At 54.9% G+C, this 20,665-nt stretch overlaps 1 protein-coding gene across 5 annotated transcripts; it reads left to right on the plus strand.

The window, feature by feature from the left end:
* The first annotated feature begins 1,244 nt into the window (after positions 1 to 1,244).
* On the plus strand, positions 1,245 to 15,584 carry RASSF2 (Ras association domain family member 2). 5 transcript variants are annotated; one of them, XM_037371776.1, is made up of 12 exons: positions 1,245 to 1,396; positions 3,633 to 3,817; positions 6,990 to 7,072; positions 8,272 to 8,347; positions 8,504 to 8,655; positions 10,600 to 10,688; positions 12,345 to 12,496; positions 12,582 to 12,683; positions 12,908 to 12,959; positions 13,040 to 13,161; positions 13,940 to 14,037; positions 14,247 to 15,584. In XM_037371776.1, the coding sequence occupies exons 3-12, from the start codon at positions 7,014 to 7,016 to the stop codon at positions 14,314 to 14,316; spliced, it is 972 nt and encodes a 323-aa protein (XP_037227673.1). In that variant the 5' UTR covers positions 1,245 to 1,396; positions 3,633 to 3,817; positions 6,990 to 7,013; the 3' UTR covers positions 14,317 to 15,584. The 5 variants fall into 5 exon arrangements, 4 of the variants coding, with proteins under 4 accessions (XP_037227673.1, XP_037227674.1, XP_037227672.1 ...); XR_005101621.1 differs by lacking the exons at positions 1,245 to 1,396; positions 13,940 to 14,037; positions 14,247 to 15,584 and adding exons at positions 3,062 to 3,135; positions 13,453 to 13,672; positions 13,803 to 13,933; XM_037371777.1 differs by lacking the exon at positions 1,245 to 1,396 and adding an exon at positions 3,062 to 3,135 and having other exon boundaries at positions 6,930 to 7,072.
* The last annotated feature ends 5,081 nt before the right edge of the window (positions 15,585 to 20,665 follow it).

Below are 20,665 nucleotides of genomic sequence, written 5' to 3' on the forward strand. Positions count from 1 at the left end.
ACTCCTAAGCTCACCTGTATCCAGCTGTGTAATACTGAGAGTTAGCTGGGGGGTCCTCAAGCTGAAATGCTGGGAAGCTGCCAGGGTACGAAGGGGGTTTGGATGCTTGCTCAGCCTGGGGAGAAATACTTGAATTTTGGATAATTTCGGAGCTGGTGCTTTATGCTTGGGCTTGACCGAGGTCCTTGACCTGCAGGCTGAGCTGTGGGAGCGGGACCAGAGGTAAATCCGTGGAAGCTGACAGTGTAAAAGGCATCGGCTACATCCCCTGCGTGGCTTTTAGTGCAGAAACGCTGATTTCACCTGCAAAACGGGTGCCCTAACACCCCGGTGCGGCTGAGCGCAGGCTCTGGCTTCAGGGCATCGTTTTCCCGGGAGACTTTGGCCGGCCGGGAGGGATGCGCGGGCGCTGGTGGGGCCGAGATTTTGGTCTTTTCCCATGGGTTCGGTGCCTCTTGGTTCGTGCTGTGGGTAAGGGGCTGGGAGCCTGTCCTGGTTGCAGGGGGTCCTTGTGTGGCAGGAGCCGGTCGCGTTCCTTGCGTGTCGTGAATTATCCCCTCCACCCAGGCTCAGGGCTTCCCGAGTTGAAGGCAGCAAAATCAGGATTTAACCCCAGTTCTGCAACAAAGTTCCTCCTCGTGCTCATGCAAGTGCCCACAGCAAAACCCCCTATTTATGGGGGGGGGGGTTACTCCCCTCTTTGCTCCAGTGGCACCCTGTGAGCTGGGGGCGGGGGGAGGGTGTATCATAAACACTTTCCCTCTCTTTGGGGCTAAATCCCTGGGGTTTGGGGCTGGGGTTTGCACAGCGCAGGCGGCTCCATTGTGCGGCGTGGCCGGGCTCTTCCTGTGACAAAGGGCCTCTCATCCCCGCCGGCCCTCGAAGATGCTGCTGGAATATAAATACTAACCCCGTTCCGCCTTGCTTCTGCCGAGTCAGTGTTTCCCCAAGCCAGATGGCTCCTCCTGAAGTTCTCGTCTTTTACATAAAAATTCCCAAAAATAAGGGGAATAAAAAAAAAAAAAAAAAAAAAAAAAGGCTGATTACAATCGGTGGTTGTAAAGATTCGCTTGTGTTGCTAAAGCAGCTGTTTAGTTTATTTCTTGGTTTTGTTTTTTTCTTCCCTTTGTGTGGGCTGTTTCTAGGCAAATTCCTTAAAGAGGAAAAAAAAAAAAAAAAGGGCAAAAAAAAAAAAAAAAGCCCAGAGAAGCCACAAAGCGCTGGGAAAGGTCAGGAGCAGACAAAGGCGGAGGGACGTGGCCACACGCCGCTGCTCTTCTGGAATACTTAATGCCTCCGCGCTCCCCCAAACCCTCCCGCAGCGACGCGGGGCGGATGGGCAGGATGGGACCCGCAGCCCAGGAGCGGCGGCTGGAGGCTGAGCGCCGTTTCGGAGGTAACCACCATCCCCAAGCTGCAACATCTGCTTCCAGGCAGATTTTTAATTATTATTATTATTATTTTCCTTTTCAATCTCCCTTCTCCGGGGGTGGTTTTGGATCCAATGGGATCCCACGGCCATGGTTGGGAACTGGTTGCTGCCAGCGCTCGGCCCCATTGCACCGTCCCGAAGGCAGAACGGTGAAGTGCGATGCCTGCATGGCTCCAGCACGGAATATCCCAGGGTTGGGGGGGTTTAAGGCAGAAATTACCACTTTTGACTGTGTGATGCTGCACACAAGGCTCCCTCTGGGAGTCCTATACGGAGCTGGAGCCGATCAGAAGAGCTTTTCCAGCCTGGATGTGTGGGATGGGGCATCTCATGGGATCCTGCTTCTGGCAGCAGGGATGGGGCATCCTGTGAGGTCGTGGTCTGTGGATGGGGCATTCTGTGGGGTTCTGGTCCTGGCACTGGGGATGGGGCATCCTGTGGGATTCTGGCACCGGGGATGGGGCATCCCATGGGATCCTGACACCAGGGATGGGGCATCCTGTGGGATCCTGGTCCTGGCAGCAGGGATGGGGCATCCTGTGAGGTCGTGGTCTGTGGATGGGGCATTCTGTGGGGTTCTGGTCCTGGCACCAGGGATGGGGCCATCCCATGGGATCCTGCCACCAGGGATGGAGCATCCTGTGGGATTCTGGTCCTGGCACTGGGGATGGGGCATCCTGTGGGATTCTGGCACTGGGGATGGGGCATCCTGTGGGATTCTGGCACCGGGGATGGGGCATCCCATGGGATCCTGACACCAGGGATGGGGCATCCTGTGGGGTCCTGGTCCTGGCAGCAGGGATGGGGCATCCCGTGGGGTCCTGGTCCTGGCAGCAGGGATGGGGCATCCCGTGGGATCCTGGTCCTGGCAGCAGGGATGGGGCATCCTGTGAGGTCGTGGTCTGTGGATGGGGCATTCTGTGGGGTTCTGGTCCTGGCAGCAGGGATGGGGCCATCCCATGGGATCCTGCCACCAGGGATGGAGCATCCTGTGGGATTCTGGTCCTGGCACCGGGGATGGGGCATCCTGTGGGATTCTGGCACCGGGGATGGGGCATCCCATGGGATCCTGACACCAGGGATGGGGCATCCCATGGGATCCTGGTCCTGACACCAGGGATGGGGCATCCCATGGGGTCCTGGTCCTGACACCAGGGATGGGACATCCCGTGGGGTCCTGGTCCTGGCACCGGGGATGGGGCATCCCGTGGGATCCTGGTCCTGGCAGCAGGGATGGGGCATCCCATGGGGTCCTGGCAGCAGGGATGGGGCATCCCATGGGATCCTGGTCCTGGCAGCAGGGATGGGGCATCCCATGGGATCCTGGTCCAGGGGTGCAACCTGGGTGCCAGAACCAGGGTGTCCTTGGAGATCCCAGTCCCAGAGCCTGGGTCATCCTTCAGGATCCCAGTCCCGGGGCAGGGGAACCCCCTGGGTGCCGGGGTGGCGCATCCTTTGGGGTCCGCAGTCCTGGCCCCCACTAAGGGCTGTCCCTTGGGATGCCGGTGCCGGGGAGGGGTGTCCCGGGGTATCGCAACCCTGGGACCCCGCTGCGTGCCCGCAGCCCCGTCCGCGCCGCGCCCCGCCCCGCCCCGCTCCGCCCCGCCCCGCCCCGCTCCGCCCCGCCCCGCCCCGCTCCGCCCCGCCGGGGGCGGCCCTCCGGGGGCGCCGGCTGCGCTGCGGAGCGGTGCGGAGCGGGGCCGGTGAGTGCGGCGAGATGGGGCATCCCCATCCCCACCCCCACCCCCATCCCGCTCCCCAGCCCACGGGTACCCCGGCGCCAGCCCGCAGCCAGCAGGCGGGGAAGGCTGCGCCCACCCCGGGGGGGCTCCGGACCCCTCGCCCCGGGGGTGTCACCTCAGCACCCATCGAGCACCCTCGGCTTCACCCTTCCCTCCGGGGCTGGTGCCCCCCGCGGGCTGGAAGGGAGCCACGAGCACCCGCAGGTCCCCAGCCTGGGCACAGCACCTTCGCTGCGGCCCCCACCGCACCCAAGCTGGGGACCCCCCAGCTCCTTTCCCATAGCCCCCCACAAGCCGTGGGCCGGCCAGCAGCTCCGCTGGGGGGGGGTGGTGGGTGTCTAACCTGCTGAGTGTGGCCAAGGGGTCCCCTCATGTCCCCGAGCATGCCAGCACCCCGAGGGCATCACCCTTCATCGGCTTGGCCACCGCTGCCCACTGCCCGTCTTTCCCCTTCCCAGGACGGGGCTGAGCAGTTGGGCTGGAGAACAATAGCGGCACCAGGAACAATGGAGCAGCCACACCTTCACGCGTAGGGATGCTGGACGGGCCCTCGGAAGAAATCCCAGCTCCAGAACAGCGCCTGGGCCGGAGCCACCGCGGGCGCTGAGCACAGTTGGTCGAGCGAAGGATCTGCTGGGACAGGGTGAGCGCTTGGTTGTGTCGTGCCGCTGGGCAAAGCGGCTTTTAGAGGCTCTGGGTGCCTCCCAGGGAGGAATTTTCGCCTTGGGATGCTTTGCTGTGGATTGCATCGGGGTCGAAGCGCTGTTGGGCCGGTTCAAAGCTGCCCTGGGCTGAGGGAAGCGGTGGGGTTTGTGCAAGAGGGAGCATCACGGCCTCCCCGGGGAGTGGGATATTCCCACAATCCCTCGCACAGCTGGGGGGAGCCTCAGCTGCGCTGAAACTGCGTCTCGCCGGAGCGGGGAGATGCCTGAGCGGCAGTGGGGATGCTGCTGAAGCATCTACATGCCATGAGAGGGGACCAAGACCCCCACTCCCCCCTAATGCTCCTTTCTTTGCAGGAGCAGGGAAAACTCTCCCTCTCTTGCTGAAAACACCATCTTTGGGGTCTTTTTCTCTTGTTTTTTTCTTTCTTTTAAAAAAATATATTTTTTTATTTTATCTGTGTATCTCCCCAGGAGCTCAGCACAAGCGAGCGCTGGTCCCCGCTCCGTGCAAGGGGCAGCGAGCGTGGCCAGGCTCCCTGTGCCCCATGGGGCAGGTGGGGTGCAGGGATGTAGCGTCCTAGGAAAATCCCTAGGGAAAACCCTAAGAAGGGTCTTAGGAAGGTTATTTTTAGGGAAAGGATTAAGTCTGGGGTCGGTCAGGCCTGAAAGCGACTGCGGGAGCAGCCGACGGCTCGTGTTAGAAGGCGGAGAGGGCTGAAATCCTCCTGCCACGTGTGCAGGGGGGATTGATTTGCTCTGAGGTTGTTTTTTTTTTAAAAAACAAACGCTTTGCAAGACAGCAGCAAAAGCTCAGCCTGTGCTGGGCACCAGGGAAGCACGTCAGCTTGGAGTGGGGAAACTGAGGCACGGGGGTACCAGGAAATTAAGATGGTGCCGAGCTGCTGAGGTTGAGCAACTGATTGGGCAATTTGCGCGCTGCCAGCCCGTTGGTTTTGGCAATTTCCAGCCTCTTGCTAAAGCTGTGGCAGAAAACGGGGGGGGCTGCTCTGTGTCTGGGGATCTCTGGGCGTCCGCCACTCCCTTCCACCCACAGCCCAGCGCTCTCAAGACCCAAAAAATGGAGAATTTGCCCCTTTCCTCGCTGCTCGGAAGGGGATGTGATGACAGAGGCGACGGTGGCAGTGTCGGGGTGGTAAACAGGAAACCCAGCTCCTCAGCCCTAGGGGGACGAACCTGCATTTCGGGGCTCCCCTTCCATCCCAAAATGAGTGGTTTTTTCACTGGAGTTCACCCCAACATCCTCTTTAAGGGACCCGGGGCTTTGGCTTCACTCCTTCGTGAAGCCAACGCAGCAAAACTCCCCACGTCACCGAAGGCTTCACCCTGGGCTGCGCTGCTGGCGGGGTTTTTTGTTGGGTTGGTTTTTTTTTTTTTTCAGCCACTTTGGTGTATTTTTGGCAAGGTTTTTGCATGGGCCAGGCAGCCGTGCCATGTAACCCTCCCTCGGCGCAGCAGTGCCTCAGCGGTGCCTTCCTCAGCGCTTTTCCATCCGCCTTCAGGGGCGAGATGCTCATTTCCATCATTCCTGTATCCCACAGCTGGTACCCCCACAGCTGGGTCCCTGCCTCAGCAGGTGCCGTGCAGCCCCCACACCCACGTTTATCCCCAAGCCAGCTGCAAAACTCTCCTCCCGCTCTCCTTTTTGAGGAATAAATAGAATTATTATGAGGGTTAGTCCCTGTGGGAGGATGGATGGATGCAGGAGAGGCGGGTTCCGGCTGTGGGAGGAGGGTTGATGCCGGCCTTTGCCGGGATGCTGGCACGGCTCCTCAGCTGTCAGGAAGCCCGAAGCTTTGTCAGCTTTTCCGCCACGATGTGCGATATTTTTTTTTGGTGGCAAGTTTCTCTTCTGCTTTCTCCAGGAGCGCTGGTGGCCGGGCCGGCTTCCTGCCCTTCCCCTGCTTGAACACCCGCTTTGCTTTTGCAACCTCTTCCGTGGCTTGAAGCACGATGCCGAGGGTTTTTCCTGTTGCCTATAATTTATTTGCTGGGATATATCCCAAAGTACGGGGTAAGAGGTGAGGATTGCTGCTGTGCTGAGGATCTAGGGGCAGGTCTGTCCTCTGACACAGGTTTTGCTGCACGGTCTTGGTTGAGTCATTTATCCGCTTGGATTGTGTCGTGGTTTTGTTGGTTTTTTTTTCAGGAAAATGGGTTTGTTTCCCAGGGGATCAGGAGGAGGAGGCAGCACATGGCAGTGCAGGGGGGGTGGAAGAAAACAGTGGTTTGTGGATCAAATGCTCTTTTCTCTCCTGGACTTCTCTTTTGGGACAAGAGAAGTGAGGCGGGAGTCCCTGGGAAAACGAAATCCCGCCTGTAGGAGAGTTTGTACAAGCACCTGGGGAAAAGCACGACCTGGGAAGCCCTTTCTTGTTGCTCAGAACCACCCCGATGCAGCATTTCAAGGTCTCTCCGGTGCCTGATCTCCTGAGGGCTTCGCCCTAAACCTCATTTCAATTCCACTCTGTAGCATCCAAAAACCGCGCTTGTGCTCCAAGCCGGAGCCTCTCCCCAGGTGGGATTCTGGGGGGAGTTTCCAGGTGTTTACACGACAGCGATGGAGATGTTTTGGCACTGGAGGGAACACACAAAAATTCAACCGGCATCGTTAAAAAAACCTCAAGGAACCAGCCCAGCATTTCTGGCTGCTTGGGGAGGTCGGCCCCGTGCCCGCTGCCTGGCATCGGGCTGGCACGGGGAAGCAAGTGGATCCAGACTTGCGTGTCCGAAGCTTTGTAGTAAACCCCTTGTAATGAATGGAGAAAAGGAATAAATCTTGCCTATAACCCCACCGCCTCCAGGTCTGGCATCTCCAGGGTGCTCCGTGGATGCTCAAAATGCAAATGTTAGCGTAAGCGTATCTCCGCCGGTATTAAATTTTCAGTGAGCTTACAGTGCTGCTCCCCTTATCTGATCTCCCCTCCCACCCCATCGCTTTTCCTGGAGGAGCCGCATCAAACTTCACCCGTGGCTTCATCCGCTGGAGCCTCTTCCCAAGCACTCTTCCAAACCCCAGCAAGCTGATTTTTTTTTTTTTTTTCCTCCCTGTTATCCGTGGGCGCGTATCAGGGATGCGGTGACGGGGAGGTTCACGCCGATGCTTTTCTCTCCTCCCTCTTTGCCATCCAGCTCCCATGAAAGAAGAGCGGGAGGATGGATTACGGCGGCGGCGAGTACCTGGTCCCCTGCGGAAAAGACAAATACATCTCCAAGTAAGATGCTTGGTGTGGCTGTACCGCAGGCAGTCGGTGCTGGTAGCTGGGGCCAATTGGCGATATTCCCAGGGGTTATTTGCGATATTCCCCAGGGTTATTTTGCCTTTGAGCTGGGGAGCGACCCTGGGGTTTCACTCCATTCAGTTGGATTTGGAAACAAAAAGTCGTTCCGGGGCAAGAAACGGCAATTTCCTTTTTTTTTTTTTTAAAAAAAAGGGGTTGTTGATGGGATTTTGAATATTTTTTTTCTTAGGAGTGTGGCCAAATGCTCTGTAAACTGTCACGAAATACAGGTTTCGCTGAGAAAGTCCCCATTAGTAATTGCTCTTTCGTGCTTTGGTAAAGAAGTAAAACGATTCCTAAGTTTCAAGGAACGTTTTGGAGGGGGTAAAGGCAATATGTGCTCTTTTTCCTCCCTTTTTTCTTTCTCATAACCCCAAATCCCCACGATTTGGGCTTCTTTATAATGAGGCTGATGGTGCCAAGCATCCTTAAACTCCACCAGCCAGCCCAGCTGAATTAACGCCAGCTTTATGAATTAACGCCCGAGGCATTGCTTCCCCATGATTCATAGCTGTGCTTAGGCAGCCTGGGTTGGGATTTTTGTTTTTATTTTTATTTTTTCATTTGCAACTGGAGCAGGGCTCAGACTTTTCATTGGAGCTGGAGTTCAGGGTCTGGAGCGAGGAGCCAACGTGATAAACTCGCTGGTGATAACTTGTGACTCCAGCATGACCCAAGGGCTTGGGCACTCCAAAAATTTAATTGTTTTTCCGCCTTGTGACTGACTCCACAGGGGGCTGATGGTTTTCTTACCTCTTTTTGCAAGGTTTGTGGAGGGCAGGGCTGCGGGGAGCTTGTCCCTGTATTCCTGGCTGCCAAGAGCAACCCCTGGTTGAACCTGCAGCAGATACCCTCAACAAGGGAGGTCTAGAGGCAGCATGAGACTCAAATTTGCCTCAAATTAACCTGGTTTGGGGGCGCCCAGCAGTGTAGAAGGTTCATCGCCCAGCCTGACCCTGGGAAAAGCAGTTCCTGCTTTCTCCCAGATCCCCAAAATTCCCCCCTGGCCAGCTCAGGGGGCACGCCACCGGGTACCAACCCATGCCGGCAGCATCCTCCCTGGCTCCTCCACACCTTTCTCAGCATCTTTCCCTTTTTTTTTTTTTTTTTTTTTTTAAATTTCTTTTTCCCAGAAACGAGCTGCTCTTACACTTGAAGACGTATAACATCTACTACGAAGGGCAAAATTTGCAGCTGCGGCACCGGGAGGTAAGAAGCCCCTGGAGCAGGCGCACAGCTCAGCAGGAGAGACAAACCAAGGGAGCTGGGCTCGGTTGGGATTTGTGAGGTTTTAGAACCATTGCCCGCCGGTCAGATCCGTGGCTGTTTGTCTTCGGGGTGCTGAGCTGCCCACCTCTCGTGCAGGAGGAAGGCGAGCTGATCGTGGAGGGGCTGCTGAACATCTCCTGGGGCTTGCGGCGCCCCATCCGCCTGCAGATGCAGGATGACAACCAGCGCATCCGCCCGCCGCCCTCCTCCTCCTCCTGGCACTCGGGCTGCAACCTGGGAGCCCACGGGTGAGTAGAGGGAAAAGGAGACACCTACGGGGTGTGTGTCGTCCCCACCCCCCCCACACCCCCCCCCCCTCCCCATCCCCCAGCTGCGGGTTGCAGCCCCAGCTGCCTTGTCTCTGTCCTTTTGCTTCCAACGCACGACACCCCGAAGAAGCCAAGTCGAAAATAAAATTGCTTGGTTTCACTTTGCAAACCGCCCTCCCTTCTTTTGCAAAGACCCCCTGTCTTTTGCAATGATTCCCCCTTTTTGCCTTTACCCCCCGTTTTGCAAAATCCCCCCTTTTGCAAAACTCCTTTTTGCAAAATCCCTCCTTTTGCAAAACTCCTTTTTGCAGACCCCCCCCTTTCGCAAAGACTCCCCTTCTTGCAGACCCCCTTCTTTTGCAAAGACCCCCATTTTTGCAGCCTCCCCTTCTTGTAGGCCCCTCTCTTTTGCAGACCCCCATTTTTGCAAAGACCCCCTGACCTTTGCAACAATTCCTTCTCTTTTTGCCAAGACACCCCCTTTTGCAAAATCCCTCCTTTTGCAAAGATTCCTTTTTGCAACCCCCCCCTTTTGCAAAGACTCCCCTTCTTGCAGACCCCACCTCTTCTGCAAAGACCCCACCCCCATTTCTGCAAAAAATGTACAACTTTTGCAACTATTCCCCTTCTTTTGCAAAAACTACCTCTTCTGCAAAGACCCCCCCATCTTTTGCATCGATTCCCTCTATTTGCCAAGACCCACTCCTTTTGCAAAGCTACTTTTTGCAGACTGCCCTCTTTTGCAGACTGCCCTCTTTTGCAGGCCCCCATTTTTGCAAAGACCCCCTGTCCTTTGCAACAATTCCTTCTCTTTTTGCCAAGACACCCCCCTTTTGCAAAATCCCCCCTTTTGCAAAACTCCTTTTTCCAGACCCCCGCTTTTGCAAAGACTCCCCTTCTTGCAGACCCCCCCTCTTTTGCAAAGACCTCAATTTCTGCAAAAACCGTCCAACTTTTGCAACTATTCCCCCTCTTTTGCAAAACCCCCCTCTTCTGCAAAGACCCCCCCATCTTTTGCATCGATTCCCTCTTTTTGCCAAGATCCACTCCTTTTGCAAAGCTCCTTTTTGCAAAGACTCCCCTCTTTTGCAGGCCCCTCTTTTGCAGACCCCCATTTTTGCAAAGACCCCCTGTCTTTTGCAACAATTCCTTCTCTTTTTGCCGAGACACTCCCCTTTTGCAAAAAGCGCTCCTTTTGCAAAACTCCTTTTTGTAACCCCCCTTTTTGCAAAGACTCCCTTTCTTGCAGACCCCTCATTTTTGCAAAGCCCCCTATTTTTGCAAAGCCCCTCTCCTTTTGCAACCCTCCCCCTTTTGCAACCCACCCCCCCTTTTACACCCCCCCTCCCCCCCTTTTGCAAAACTGCTCCTTTCTGCAAAGGGCCCTTTGCCTGCCAGAAGCTCTCCCGGGCCAGCCTGGGGGTTCCCTTGGGTACCAGTTTGATGCTGGATGTTGCTCTGGGCTGCAGCATCTCCCCGTGATGCCGGTTCCCAGCCATGCCCGTGGACCCCTGGGCTGCCCACCAGCACCCCCTGGCCCAGGGGGGTCTTGCCTGGGTTTTGCGGGTTTTTTTAGATGTTTTCAAAGGGAATAAAGGGGCAGGTTCAGCTTTGCTTGGGCAGGGTGTGCCTGGAGCCTGCAAAAGCACTGCTTCAGGCTTCAGCAGCCCTTCCTGGGAAGAGGGCAGCTGCGATAAGATGCTCGAAAAGGTTTATTGGGATGGAACTTACGGATTTATGTTGCAGCTGGCCTGTGCTGTGACCCTACAGGGATGGTTAATCTGCCAGATCCGTAGGGAGAATGGGCTGCTTCCCATCCTGGGTACGGCAGTGTGGGGGCTTGGAGAGGGAATTCTGGTTGTCGTTCCCTCTGCAGCTGCATCCTTACAGGTCACCCAGCATATTTTTTTTTTTCATTCCCAGGTCTGTGCTGAAGCCCAGCACTTTGCCAGACATCCAGGTTACGGATGCAGATGCCACGCCAAACACGGAGGCTCCCAGGAGTGCTGCAGGTGAGCCGGGCTCCGATCCGGTTGGATTTGCCCAGGTGGTTGGGATCGGCTGCCTTATGCTCCAGGGTTTTGTTTTGAGAAAACACAAAACAGGCATTTTTTTCCTTCCAGAAATCAGTTTCCCCATCCTGCTCCAGGTTATTTCAAGCCATTTCCCAAGCGCCTATATTTAATTCATTATTATATTTAATTTATTATGAAATTGCAACAAGAAAAACGCTCAGCCCGACGGCCCGAAGCCTTTCCCAAGGGGTTTTGCTCGGAGAAGGGGCCGCAGTGGGATGTGGTGAAAAGCAGCTTGGAAAGAAATAAGGGGATGGAGCAAAGAGCCTCGTGGGATCGTAGGGAAAAGGATGTTGGAGCTTCCCTTTCCCGGCGGCTCCGCTTTTAGGGAAGAAGAATAGGCACTGTTGGGAAGTGCGATTACCATGGGGAAGTCAACATTTCTGCAAAGGTTTTTGGTTTTTTTTCCCATCCCGGATTTTCCTCCGAGTGGAGGGGGAAGGTCTCCTCCGCCCTGGCGCTTCCTTAACCCCTTGCTTTGAGCGTGATTCAGCGATGAGAGGGACACAAGCTGCCCCACTGGCAACTCCCACTGGGAAAACCTGCTTTATGCATTTTTCTCATTCAACCGGGCATTTTGCAGATGTTCCTGGCTTCTTTTTTTTTTTTTTTTTTTTTTTTTTGAGGAGAGTGCTTGTGGTGTTTTTATGGACATACACCCTGGAGGCAGAGAAGAACCAGCTAATCCTTTTGACTTTGGGATGCTCACCTGCTTCCCGGCTTGGGGATGAGCTGAGCCCTTGCAAAACTCATTGATCCATGAAACCCTTTTACTTCATCCATGACCTTCCAGCTTTCACCCCCCCCTTTTTTTTTTTTTTTATTTCCTGTGCCCGACACTTTTTTTTTCCCTTTTAATTAAAGCTTGCCCGGGCAATCTCCACAACACATCATACCATAGAAATAACCCAGCGGCTATTTCAGCCAGCCGTATGACGTTAATCCTCTGCCAGCGCATAAGAAAGAAGTCTTTTATTATATTTTTTCTTCCAAAAAGCCTGTAAAAACCAGCGCGTAACGCGCGTGCATGGCTCCTCGTGAGTGCTTAGTCACCGTGGCCCGTGGCGTGCAGCTGGAGCGGGGCGCACCGGAGATTTTTCTTGCTGCAGACATGCTTTGAATTAAAACATCCAAGCTCGAGACTGGAGTGGTTCATTAAAAATGGATGAAGAGCTGATTTATAATAATCTGGACCTGGGCCAGTTTTCACGCAGAGATCTGAAGTGCTGGCCTCATTTGCCTGTTCTCATTAAAAGGGGAGGAAAAAAAAAAGTAAAATTATGAAAAAGCGAGTAAAGATGCTCGAGTCGCCGGGAGAAGAGGCTTTATCCAGGTAGCAGCCTGGATTTGTGCAGTTAATTCTGAATTAATAGCCTCCTTCAGGAGCTCGGGGAGAGCAAACCAGTAGCTGCTGTGGTTCAAACTGGTGGGTTAAATCCATCCTGGGAAGTTTGTAGAGCTGTAATTCTGGGATGGTGACTTGCACATCCATGGAGGGACTCCCAGCAGCAGAGAGATGCTGGGGTAGGACCCTGTGGGGGTCTTGCTCACCCCCCAGTTCTCAGCCCCATCCCCCCACCGGATCTTTTCCAGCCCCCAAGTCACAACCAGAGGAGACACCGCAGCTGATGCGGACACGGAGCGACGTGGGCGTCCGGCACCGGGGCAGCGCCCGTACCCCCAGCGAGCAGCGCCGCATCCGCCGCCACCGCTTCTCCATCAACGGGCACTTCTACAACCACAAGGTGAGCCCCACGCTCCCCGAAAGCTCTCCCAGCGGGTGGGTGGGGAGATCCAGGGAGGGGGTTACATGGATTTGGTGCTCCGTAGACATCCGTCTTCACACCGGCGTACGGCTCCGTCACCAACGTCCGCGTAAACAGCACGATGACGACCCCCCAGGTGCTCAAACTGCTCCTTAATAAATTCAAGGTATGAGAGATATCCCCCCCCCCCCCCTCCTGGGTTGCTCTACATGGGGAATTTATACCTGTATATATATATATATATATATATATATATATATATGGGATACAAATATATAGATATATAAAAAATGCAATAGCAGAGCAAACCAATGGGATTTTTTTTCTAATTTCTGGGGAAGCCTAGGGTAGAGAGGTGGCTGGTTAACAGCGATGTCTTTCTCCCTTCAGATCGAAAACTCGGCGGAGGAGTTTGCGCTGTACATCGTCCACACCAGCGGAGGTGAGTCTGCCAAAAACCTCGGCCCCAGCACAGCCCTGTCGCCCCCCCCGGGTCCAACGCCGGCGCTTTTGGTGTTGCAGAGAAGCAGAAGCTGCGAGCCAGCGACTACCCCCTGATCGCCCGCATCCTGCAGGGCCCCTGCGAGCAGGTCTCCAAGGTCTTCCTCATGGAGAAGGACCAGGTGGAAGAAGTCACCTACGACGTGAGTTTGCCGGCACGGGATGCTCAGCCCTTTGGAATTGGGATTGGGATGCAACTGGGGCTGGAAAACTGGGGGGAGATCTCCGTGCTGGGGATGCAGGGATCGCTGCGCTGTGTGATCCTGCGTCTCCCCCTGAAAACGCCCCATCCTGGGGGAAAAACCTTCTTCTGCGCTTAAACCCTCAACCAAGAGCAGACACCCCCAGCCCTGTTCTGCCCCCCTAAAGCTGACCACAGAAGAGCCATTCCTGTGCAGCCTTTGGTGTAATTAATTTTTTTTTTTTTTCCCCAGCCGCGCGTTTATGGCAGGAGCAAACAGCTCATTCGTGCCATCTGCCGGCTCCCTCCCACCCCACCGCCGCTTTCCTCTTAAATCAGAGCCTGGATAAGATGCTTTTGGGGGATATTGGGGCTTAAACCGCCCAGACAAGGCACTTTTGGGGGATATTGGGGCTTAAACAGCCCGGAGTGACGCGCTGGGGGTGCGCAGGGCTGTCCATATCAAGGAGCCGGTGGGTAAAATGCAATAAACCACAGGTGGATTTTTTTCCCAACTAGCACGCATTTGCACAAGCTGGTGCACGTGCTGTGCAGGGGAAAAGTGGTTTATTTTAAGTTTTCTGGGTGTTTTTTTTATTTTAGGTTTCTGGGGGGGGGGGGTGTCCTTGATTTCCCCAGTTAAATCTGGGGAGGGGATGCTGCAAGGTTGCCTTCGGCCTCGCGAGGTTGGGGCGTCCCCCTCTTCATTGCCCGGCTGGCGTTTCTCTCCACCCCCCCAGGTTGCTCAGTACATCAAATTCGAGATGCCTATCCTCAGGAGCTTCATCCAGAAGCTGGAGGAAGAGGAGGATCGCGAAGTGAAGAAGCTAATGCGCAAGTACGCCGGGCTCGCTGGCGTCGGGGGGTGATGCTGGGAGTTAAGGACGTTGTCGGGGGGCATTTCAGTGCTGAAAATTCATCTGCACGGCCTTGCATCCCTGGTGCAGTTTGGGTTTGGTGTGATTCTGGGGGTTTTGTGGCAGTTTGGGTTAAAAGCCCAGCGTGATGGTGCAAAAATCCTCTTTTCCTTGTCCTTCGCCTCCCCAGATACTCCATCCTCCGGCTGATGATCGAGCAGAGGCTGGAGGAGATTTCCGAAGGTCCGACGGCGATGTGAAACGCCTCACCAGTGCCCCGGCGCCGGGTTGCATCGCACAACTGTACCGAATCCTGAATCCCCATCGTTCCCGGAGCTCTCCCGATACCCGCCTGGATCTCTCCAGCTCTGAGCCAACCCATCTTCCCCCGCCTTCATCTGCGCAGCGTCCTCAGGGGCTCCTCCTTGGCAGACGGGGCTTATCCCAGCAAGGCTCTGGCTGGTGGCAGCTTCGGCCAAAAGCTCAAATCCCTGGAAATAATGGGGGGAAAAAAAGAAAAAAAAAAAAAAAGAGGAAATCCGGGGCTGGGTGAGGGCTGCAAGCATTCGAGAGCAAGAATTTGGGGCTCAGTTTGAAGATGCTCACTTCAGCCATGCCCACACGTGGCTGCTGGCAGAGGACCTGCTGCTCGGTGGCATGAGAGCACAAATAATTCCTCTTCTTTTTTTTTTTTTTTTTTTTCCCAGAAAAGCACATTTCTGTTGCAATAATTGGCAGGTGATGGGAAGCTTTTGTAAACTGAAAGGGTTGGCTGAGAACTGGGGCTTTTTGAATACTTTTGCTGCCAAAAGCGAACCTGGGGACTGACGGTTGGATTTACAGCAAAATTGTAAATCACATTTTTCCGGGTGCGTCCTCTTAACCTGCATCGGTCGCATAACCCCCTCCTCCCCCCATTTCTAATTTGCACTAATTTTAGGGATTTAAAAAACAAACAAACAACACATACACACACAAACCATGATGTCAAACCTCTCTAGTAGCTGTAACATGCCAAATAGCACTCGCAGGAGTAGTTGACGGCGCTGAGCATCTCTCGAGGGATGCTGTGCAGGATGCAGCGGAGGTGGCAGGAGGAGGGGGAGGCAGAAATAAAGAGGTTTTTATTTTGCAGCTTGATGTTGCAGCAGTGCCAGGACCAGGACTGGCTCCTTTACCACCATCACACCTGGAAGAACCTTGTTCCTCCCGGGCTAAACCAGCAATATCGATTTTATACCTCGATGTGAACTAAAACTCTTGACTTTTTCCCTCCCTGGAGTTTTTGCAACGTATCTTTGTAATTTTTTTTTTTTTTTGGTTTATTTTCATGGTACCTTTTCCACCTTTAACGTGTTAAGGAAAGTGTTGTACAGCGAGCAAGCTTTTTTACGTCTGTGAAGGATGACTGTGGCGTTGCTTGGTTGATTAACAAGAAAAGAAAATATGTAGCAATTTAATACAGACTGAACCCCCCCCCCGAGTTCGAGTTTGGTTTGTTGGAAATAAAGCACTTTGCGGATCGAAATGCTGCTGCCATGGGCTCCGGGGGGGGGGGGAGGGGGGGCTGGGAGCGATGAGTGGGGAGAGCAAAACCTGCCTGTGTCCCAGTGGAAAAAGTTTCCCAAGGAGAAATGCTCCCGCTCTGCCGATTTGGAGACTCGCGAGCGAATTGCCGGAGGATCTGGGGGGATGTTGGAGGGTTTGTCCAGCCCTTGGCGACCACCTACCCCCATGCGCCACGGTCAGCGGGCTCCATCCTCTGGATATTTCTTTTCCAGAAGGCAAAACTCGCCTCTAGAAGCACACTCTTGCGTTGCTTTGTCTTGATTTAAACAGGTGGAGTTTTTCAAGGGGATCTGTTCAGATTTTTTTCCCCTCCTGGAGGCTGAGCTCTCTGTGTCCCCCAGGTTGTCCCCAGCCGCGTTTTGCTGGCTCCCCAAAGCCGCTGGCCCATTTATCCAGCCCACTGAAGCCCGTTTATCCCTCCCCATGCAGGAGGGGGATATGAGTGACGTTGGCTCTGCTTGTCCGGATTTATCCACCGGGAAAAGTCCGATGTGAGTCGCGCCCGGCGGGCACAGAGGGGAAGAGCCAGCACCAGCGCGGCACCGGGTGCACGGGTAAGGGCAGCATCCTCGGCACGCAGTCGAGGGATTAAAAAAAAAAAAAAGAAGAAGAAGAAGGAATTAGGTAGATAGCAAGGGGAAAAGTGTAAGGTTTTGGCACACACCTGAGCTGGAGGTTGGGATGGGGAGAGCATCTGGGGAAGCTCAGCACCCTGCCTGGCCCACGTTGTGAGCCATAAGCTTGGATGTTGTAGGGGAAAGCAAGAGGGGAAAAACCAGGAAGCAGAAAAAAAATCCTCGTGTCTTAATTTTTGTGGGGTTTGCTGCTGGGTTTTGCAGTGTTTCCAGCGGTGGCAAGGCAGCTGCAAACAGCTGGAAGGGGGACATGCACTTCTTTGGGCTCTCCTTAAAATAAACCACATTAATCGGAGGAGCAGGGCAGCAAAACGAGGAAAATTAACTTAATCAAGCCCTTTTTTTTATTACTATTTTTTTTTAATCGCTGGGTTTTGAAGGGGGGGAGGGTCAGGCCTAGCAACTTCTAGCAGGGGCCACCGGAGGGAAACGCTGACGCAGGGATGCTGCAGCCGGGGCGGCCGGCCAGGGGGGCTCTGCTTTTTCAAAAGGCTTTTGTCAACGCAGCTCCTGCTATTTTGGGGGATGATTTCGGGGCCGCGATGGCTCAGCAGCTTCGGTACAATGAGCCTGTTTGCTCAGCCACCGGCTGGAGGGGTTGCAGGGAGGGGGGTGGGTTGGGGGGGAGCACATCCTGATGCTCCAGGGCTTTGCAGCGGGGTGGAAAACTGAAGGTGCAGCTTTGCTCAGGAATTTGGGAGCGTTGGCATTGCACCACGCTGGCATATTTATTAAATATATACCACCTGGTAAATATGTACGATAATACATCAGATGTATTTGTATGTACTATATAATAGTACATACCTTTATAGATATAAATACATAGAAATGTGTTTGTATCATACATAAAGGGCACCGGGACCCCCCCACTCACCATCCCTCCTTGTGCCCCGTTCGCAGGTCGGGCAGGATGAGGCCCCGCGATGCCTGGTGCTGGGTGGTGATGCTGCTGCTCGCCCTCTTCAGCGACGTCGCCGGTGGTCGCCGCGGTGCCGGTGGGAGAACTGGCGGGCGAGGCGGTGGCGGCGGTGGCGGGGGGCTGCGCGGGGGCTTTCGGGCCGTCTCCCGCAGCGGTGGCACCCCTGGCCGTGGCTCGAAGGTGGCGGGGGCCATCGCTGCCGGCGCTGCTGCGGGGTACGGCATGGGGCTTTTGGGGCGCCCACGGCCATCCCGCCTGGGGCACGGCGTCCCGGCAGCCCGGCAGCCCCCACCGGTGGGTGGCTTTCATGCCCCAAGTTGGCCGGACATGGGTGCCAAGAGGGGACCCCCCAGCCGAGCCTCTGGGGACCGGCGTGGTGGCATCAGCCCCACTCTGCTGCTGGCACCCGCTGTCTGCTTCATCAGCCACGGGCTGCAGCGCTGAGCACGGCAGGGGACCCCGGGGGACCCCCGGCCGGCTGAGCCCGCCGGGATTTCTTAGTGAATGACTTTCCTGGGAGATTAGATGTGGCTTGGGGAGGTGGAAGAGATGCTCCGCCGCTGCCTCAGTTTCCCCCCGCCGGCACGCTGGGACCCTGAGCCAGCAGCCGGAGCTGGCAGGGCCACCCGGGAGCCGGCCAGATCCTGCAACCCCCCATCTGCAAGAGCACGTACGTGAGCAAACCCAGCCCGGCAAGGAGGTGTGGATATTTGCACCCGGGAAGATGCTGGAACAGCCCCACCAGCGCTTGGATCTAGTTTCCTATTGCACGGCTTTACCAAAAAACGCTCCTTTCCCCCCGCAAGAGCGCTGGGACTCTGGGGGGGTTGGATGCAGGGCTTGAAAATGGACCCCTCCACCTTGCAATAAAGTTTGGCCTTGAGACAGCCTCTCTTTTTTTAACCAAATCCATCGTGTTCAGCACTGGCAGCAACCTGAGGAAGAGCTGCTGCATCTTCAAGGGATGCTGCAGAGGCGGGAAAGCATGATGCTCGGGGACTGAAACACCCCCCCCCCCCCCCCAGCTCCATCTCTTTGGCTTTGATATGACCAAACACGTCCCGATCTTTCCCATCCCCTGCCCAAAACACACCCAGCTGTGGGACTGACACTCCCTCAGGTGCTTCATGTTTGGCAGAGAGGCTGCAAGTTCACCCTGGGAAGAGCTTGAAAGGAGCAGTGAGTGATGCTTTCCCCTCCAGCACCTGCGGTTTCTTCTCTAATCCCTGTCTGGGGGGGGTTACACCTTCCCTACAACCTGGTGCAGCAGCTCAACCGTTGCTGTGAGCAAAGAAAATAAAAAGAGACACCAAGTGAAATATTGGGGATCCCTAAAAAACTTGTGGGCAGCCACGAGCACCGTCCTCCAGCAGGTAAGTCCCTTGCCAAAGTATTTTTGAGCCTGGATGTCCGTGAGCAGCGCATTCCCCCTTAGAATGAGGGGAGGGGGGTGTAAATATCCTTATCACCTCCCCAGGAGAGCGGCTGGGTCGGGTCCTACCTCTATCCAGGGGTGGAAGGAGCCCTGGCAGCTGTACATTGATTTTCTGGGCTCTTTTTTAATGCTTTCTTAAATTGTACAGAAGTCATTTGGCTCCCGAAGGATTTAACAGCATTTCAAGCATGGGATGCCCCCCAGGCCGATGCTCTCATGGGCGGCCCAACCTCTGTCATCTCTCCCCTGGCTTAGGGAGAGCTTTTAGGCTGAACAAATCCAACTTTTCCTATAGTGCACCGTGGGGTTAATTTTTTTAACGTGCTTGTTTAAAAGAAACAATGAACCCAGCAGAAACTCTAGGCACAGCTCAAGTTTGCATTTTTCCAGCCTATATTTTGCATCCAGAGCCACTCGGGTTGTGCTTCAATGCCCAGACCCCATCACCAGCATCCTCCGCTCACAGCCCCCAGTTTGCAGCCTGAGCTCAGAACCCCTGTCAGGATGATCCTGCGCTTCCCACATCACATTCCCAGAAGATCTTTTCTTGCTTTTCCCTCCCACCTGCATGAAACACATGGGGACACGCTCCGATTTCCACCCCCCAGTTCAATTTCCAGCCCTTGCGGGGGGGTGAGTTGCGGGAAAAGGCTGTAAAAGCTATTAGCATCCTTGTTAATTACCATGTGCTGAGGGGCTTTGGGGTTGCATGTTTGGGGGGGGGAGTGGGGCTGCTTTTGAGCAACCCCAGATGCTGCGATCCCTCGGCGATGTGTTTTTCCAGGCGAGTGGTTACTGGCAAACTCCAGGCATTTTAATACATTTTGCTCTGGAACAGCGAGCGAGCACCGGCCTCCAGCGTGCTCGGCTGTAAAGCTCAGCCTGATTTTGCAGGGGTTTTTCTGGAGATCGAGCCTTGCAAAAGCATCCCTGGGGCTGGTCCTGGGAGCTGGTGCTGGGCTCAGACAGGAGATGGTGCTGTTCGCTCTGCGATGCGGCGCCTCCGATCCCCAACACTGGGTCAGATGCAGCAATAAAATCACCCCTGGATGAGGTCTAGGCACTCACTTTGCTTTTCAAGCCTCTAACTAAGACTATTTCTCCCCCAACTCTGCAAACCCTTCAGTTGGGCACCAAAAATCTGCTTTTTTGCAGATTTTTTTTTTTTTCAGGCAAGAATAATCTATTTGGTTGCTCTGCCTGCCTGGGGGATGCTTGTTTGCGGAGATGAGGGATGCAAAGCGCCGTGGGATGGGCGATTCAGCGCAGAGTATAAAAAAAACAACCCCCAAAATTTTATTGCGTTTGTACTTCAGGGTTTATTATCGGCCTGGTGAATCAGAAACGCTCCCTAACGTTGCTTGGCAGCAAGGCTGCCACCTGCGCTGCAGGATTTGGAGTATTTAAGCTAATTAACACAGAGCAAATCATTCATCTAGTCCAAGCAACCCGTCCTAGGGGCACAGAAGGCTCCAGGGATTTGGATTCAACCTTAAAGGACACGAGGGCTCGAAGCGTGTCCCCGTGTCCCGCGTGAGCGCTCCAGGAGCCAGGAAAACTCCGATGCTCCCCCCGACCCCGCAGCCGACAGCTCCGATAATCACCCTAAAACCCAATTACCTGGGGCAGGACCCGTGCTGGTTAAAAAACGGGTGGGAATGATTTTGGGGGGGCTCATCTGAGCCGTGTTTCCCTGCGCTTGGGTCGCTGGAGCAGCTTCCCCGTGCTGGGGTGCAGTGCAGGGAAAATGGGGGGTGTGGGGGGCTAAAAATAAACATTTTGTGTTTCTGCCTGCTGAGGTCAAACCCTCGCCGGGGGGGGGCATCATGTGGGTGCTGCCAGCCTCTTCCCAGCAACATCCATGGGCTCACCTTGGAAAACAGGGGGGGGGTGGGGTGTCCTTCTTTTGGGGGGGTTGGTTGGTTGTTTTTTCCTTCTTTTGGGGGCTTGGGGTTTTTTTTCCTTCTTTTTTTTTTTTTCTTCCTTCTTTTGGGGGTTTGTTGAATTTTCTTCCTTCTTTTTTCTACATGTGTTTCTTTGTTGGTGTT

Source organism: Falco rusticolus, chromosome 20 (assembly GCF_015220075.1).
Source record: "Falco rusticolus isolate bFalRus1 chromosome 20, bFalRus1.pri, whole genome shotgun sequence".
Classification (NCBI taxonomy): Eukaryota; Metazoa; Chordata; class Aves; order Falconiformes; family Falconidae; genus Falco; species Falco rusticolus.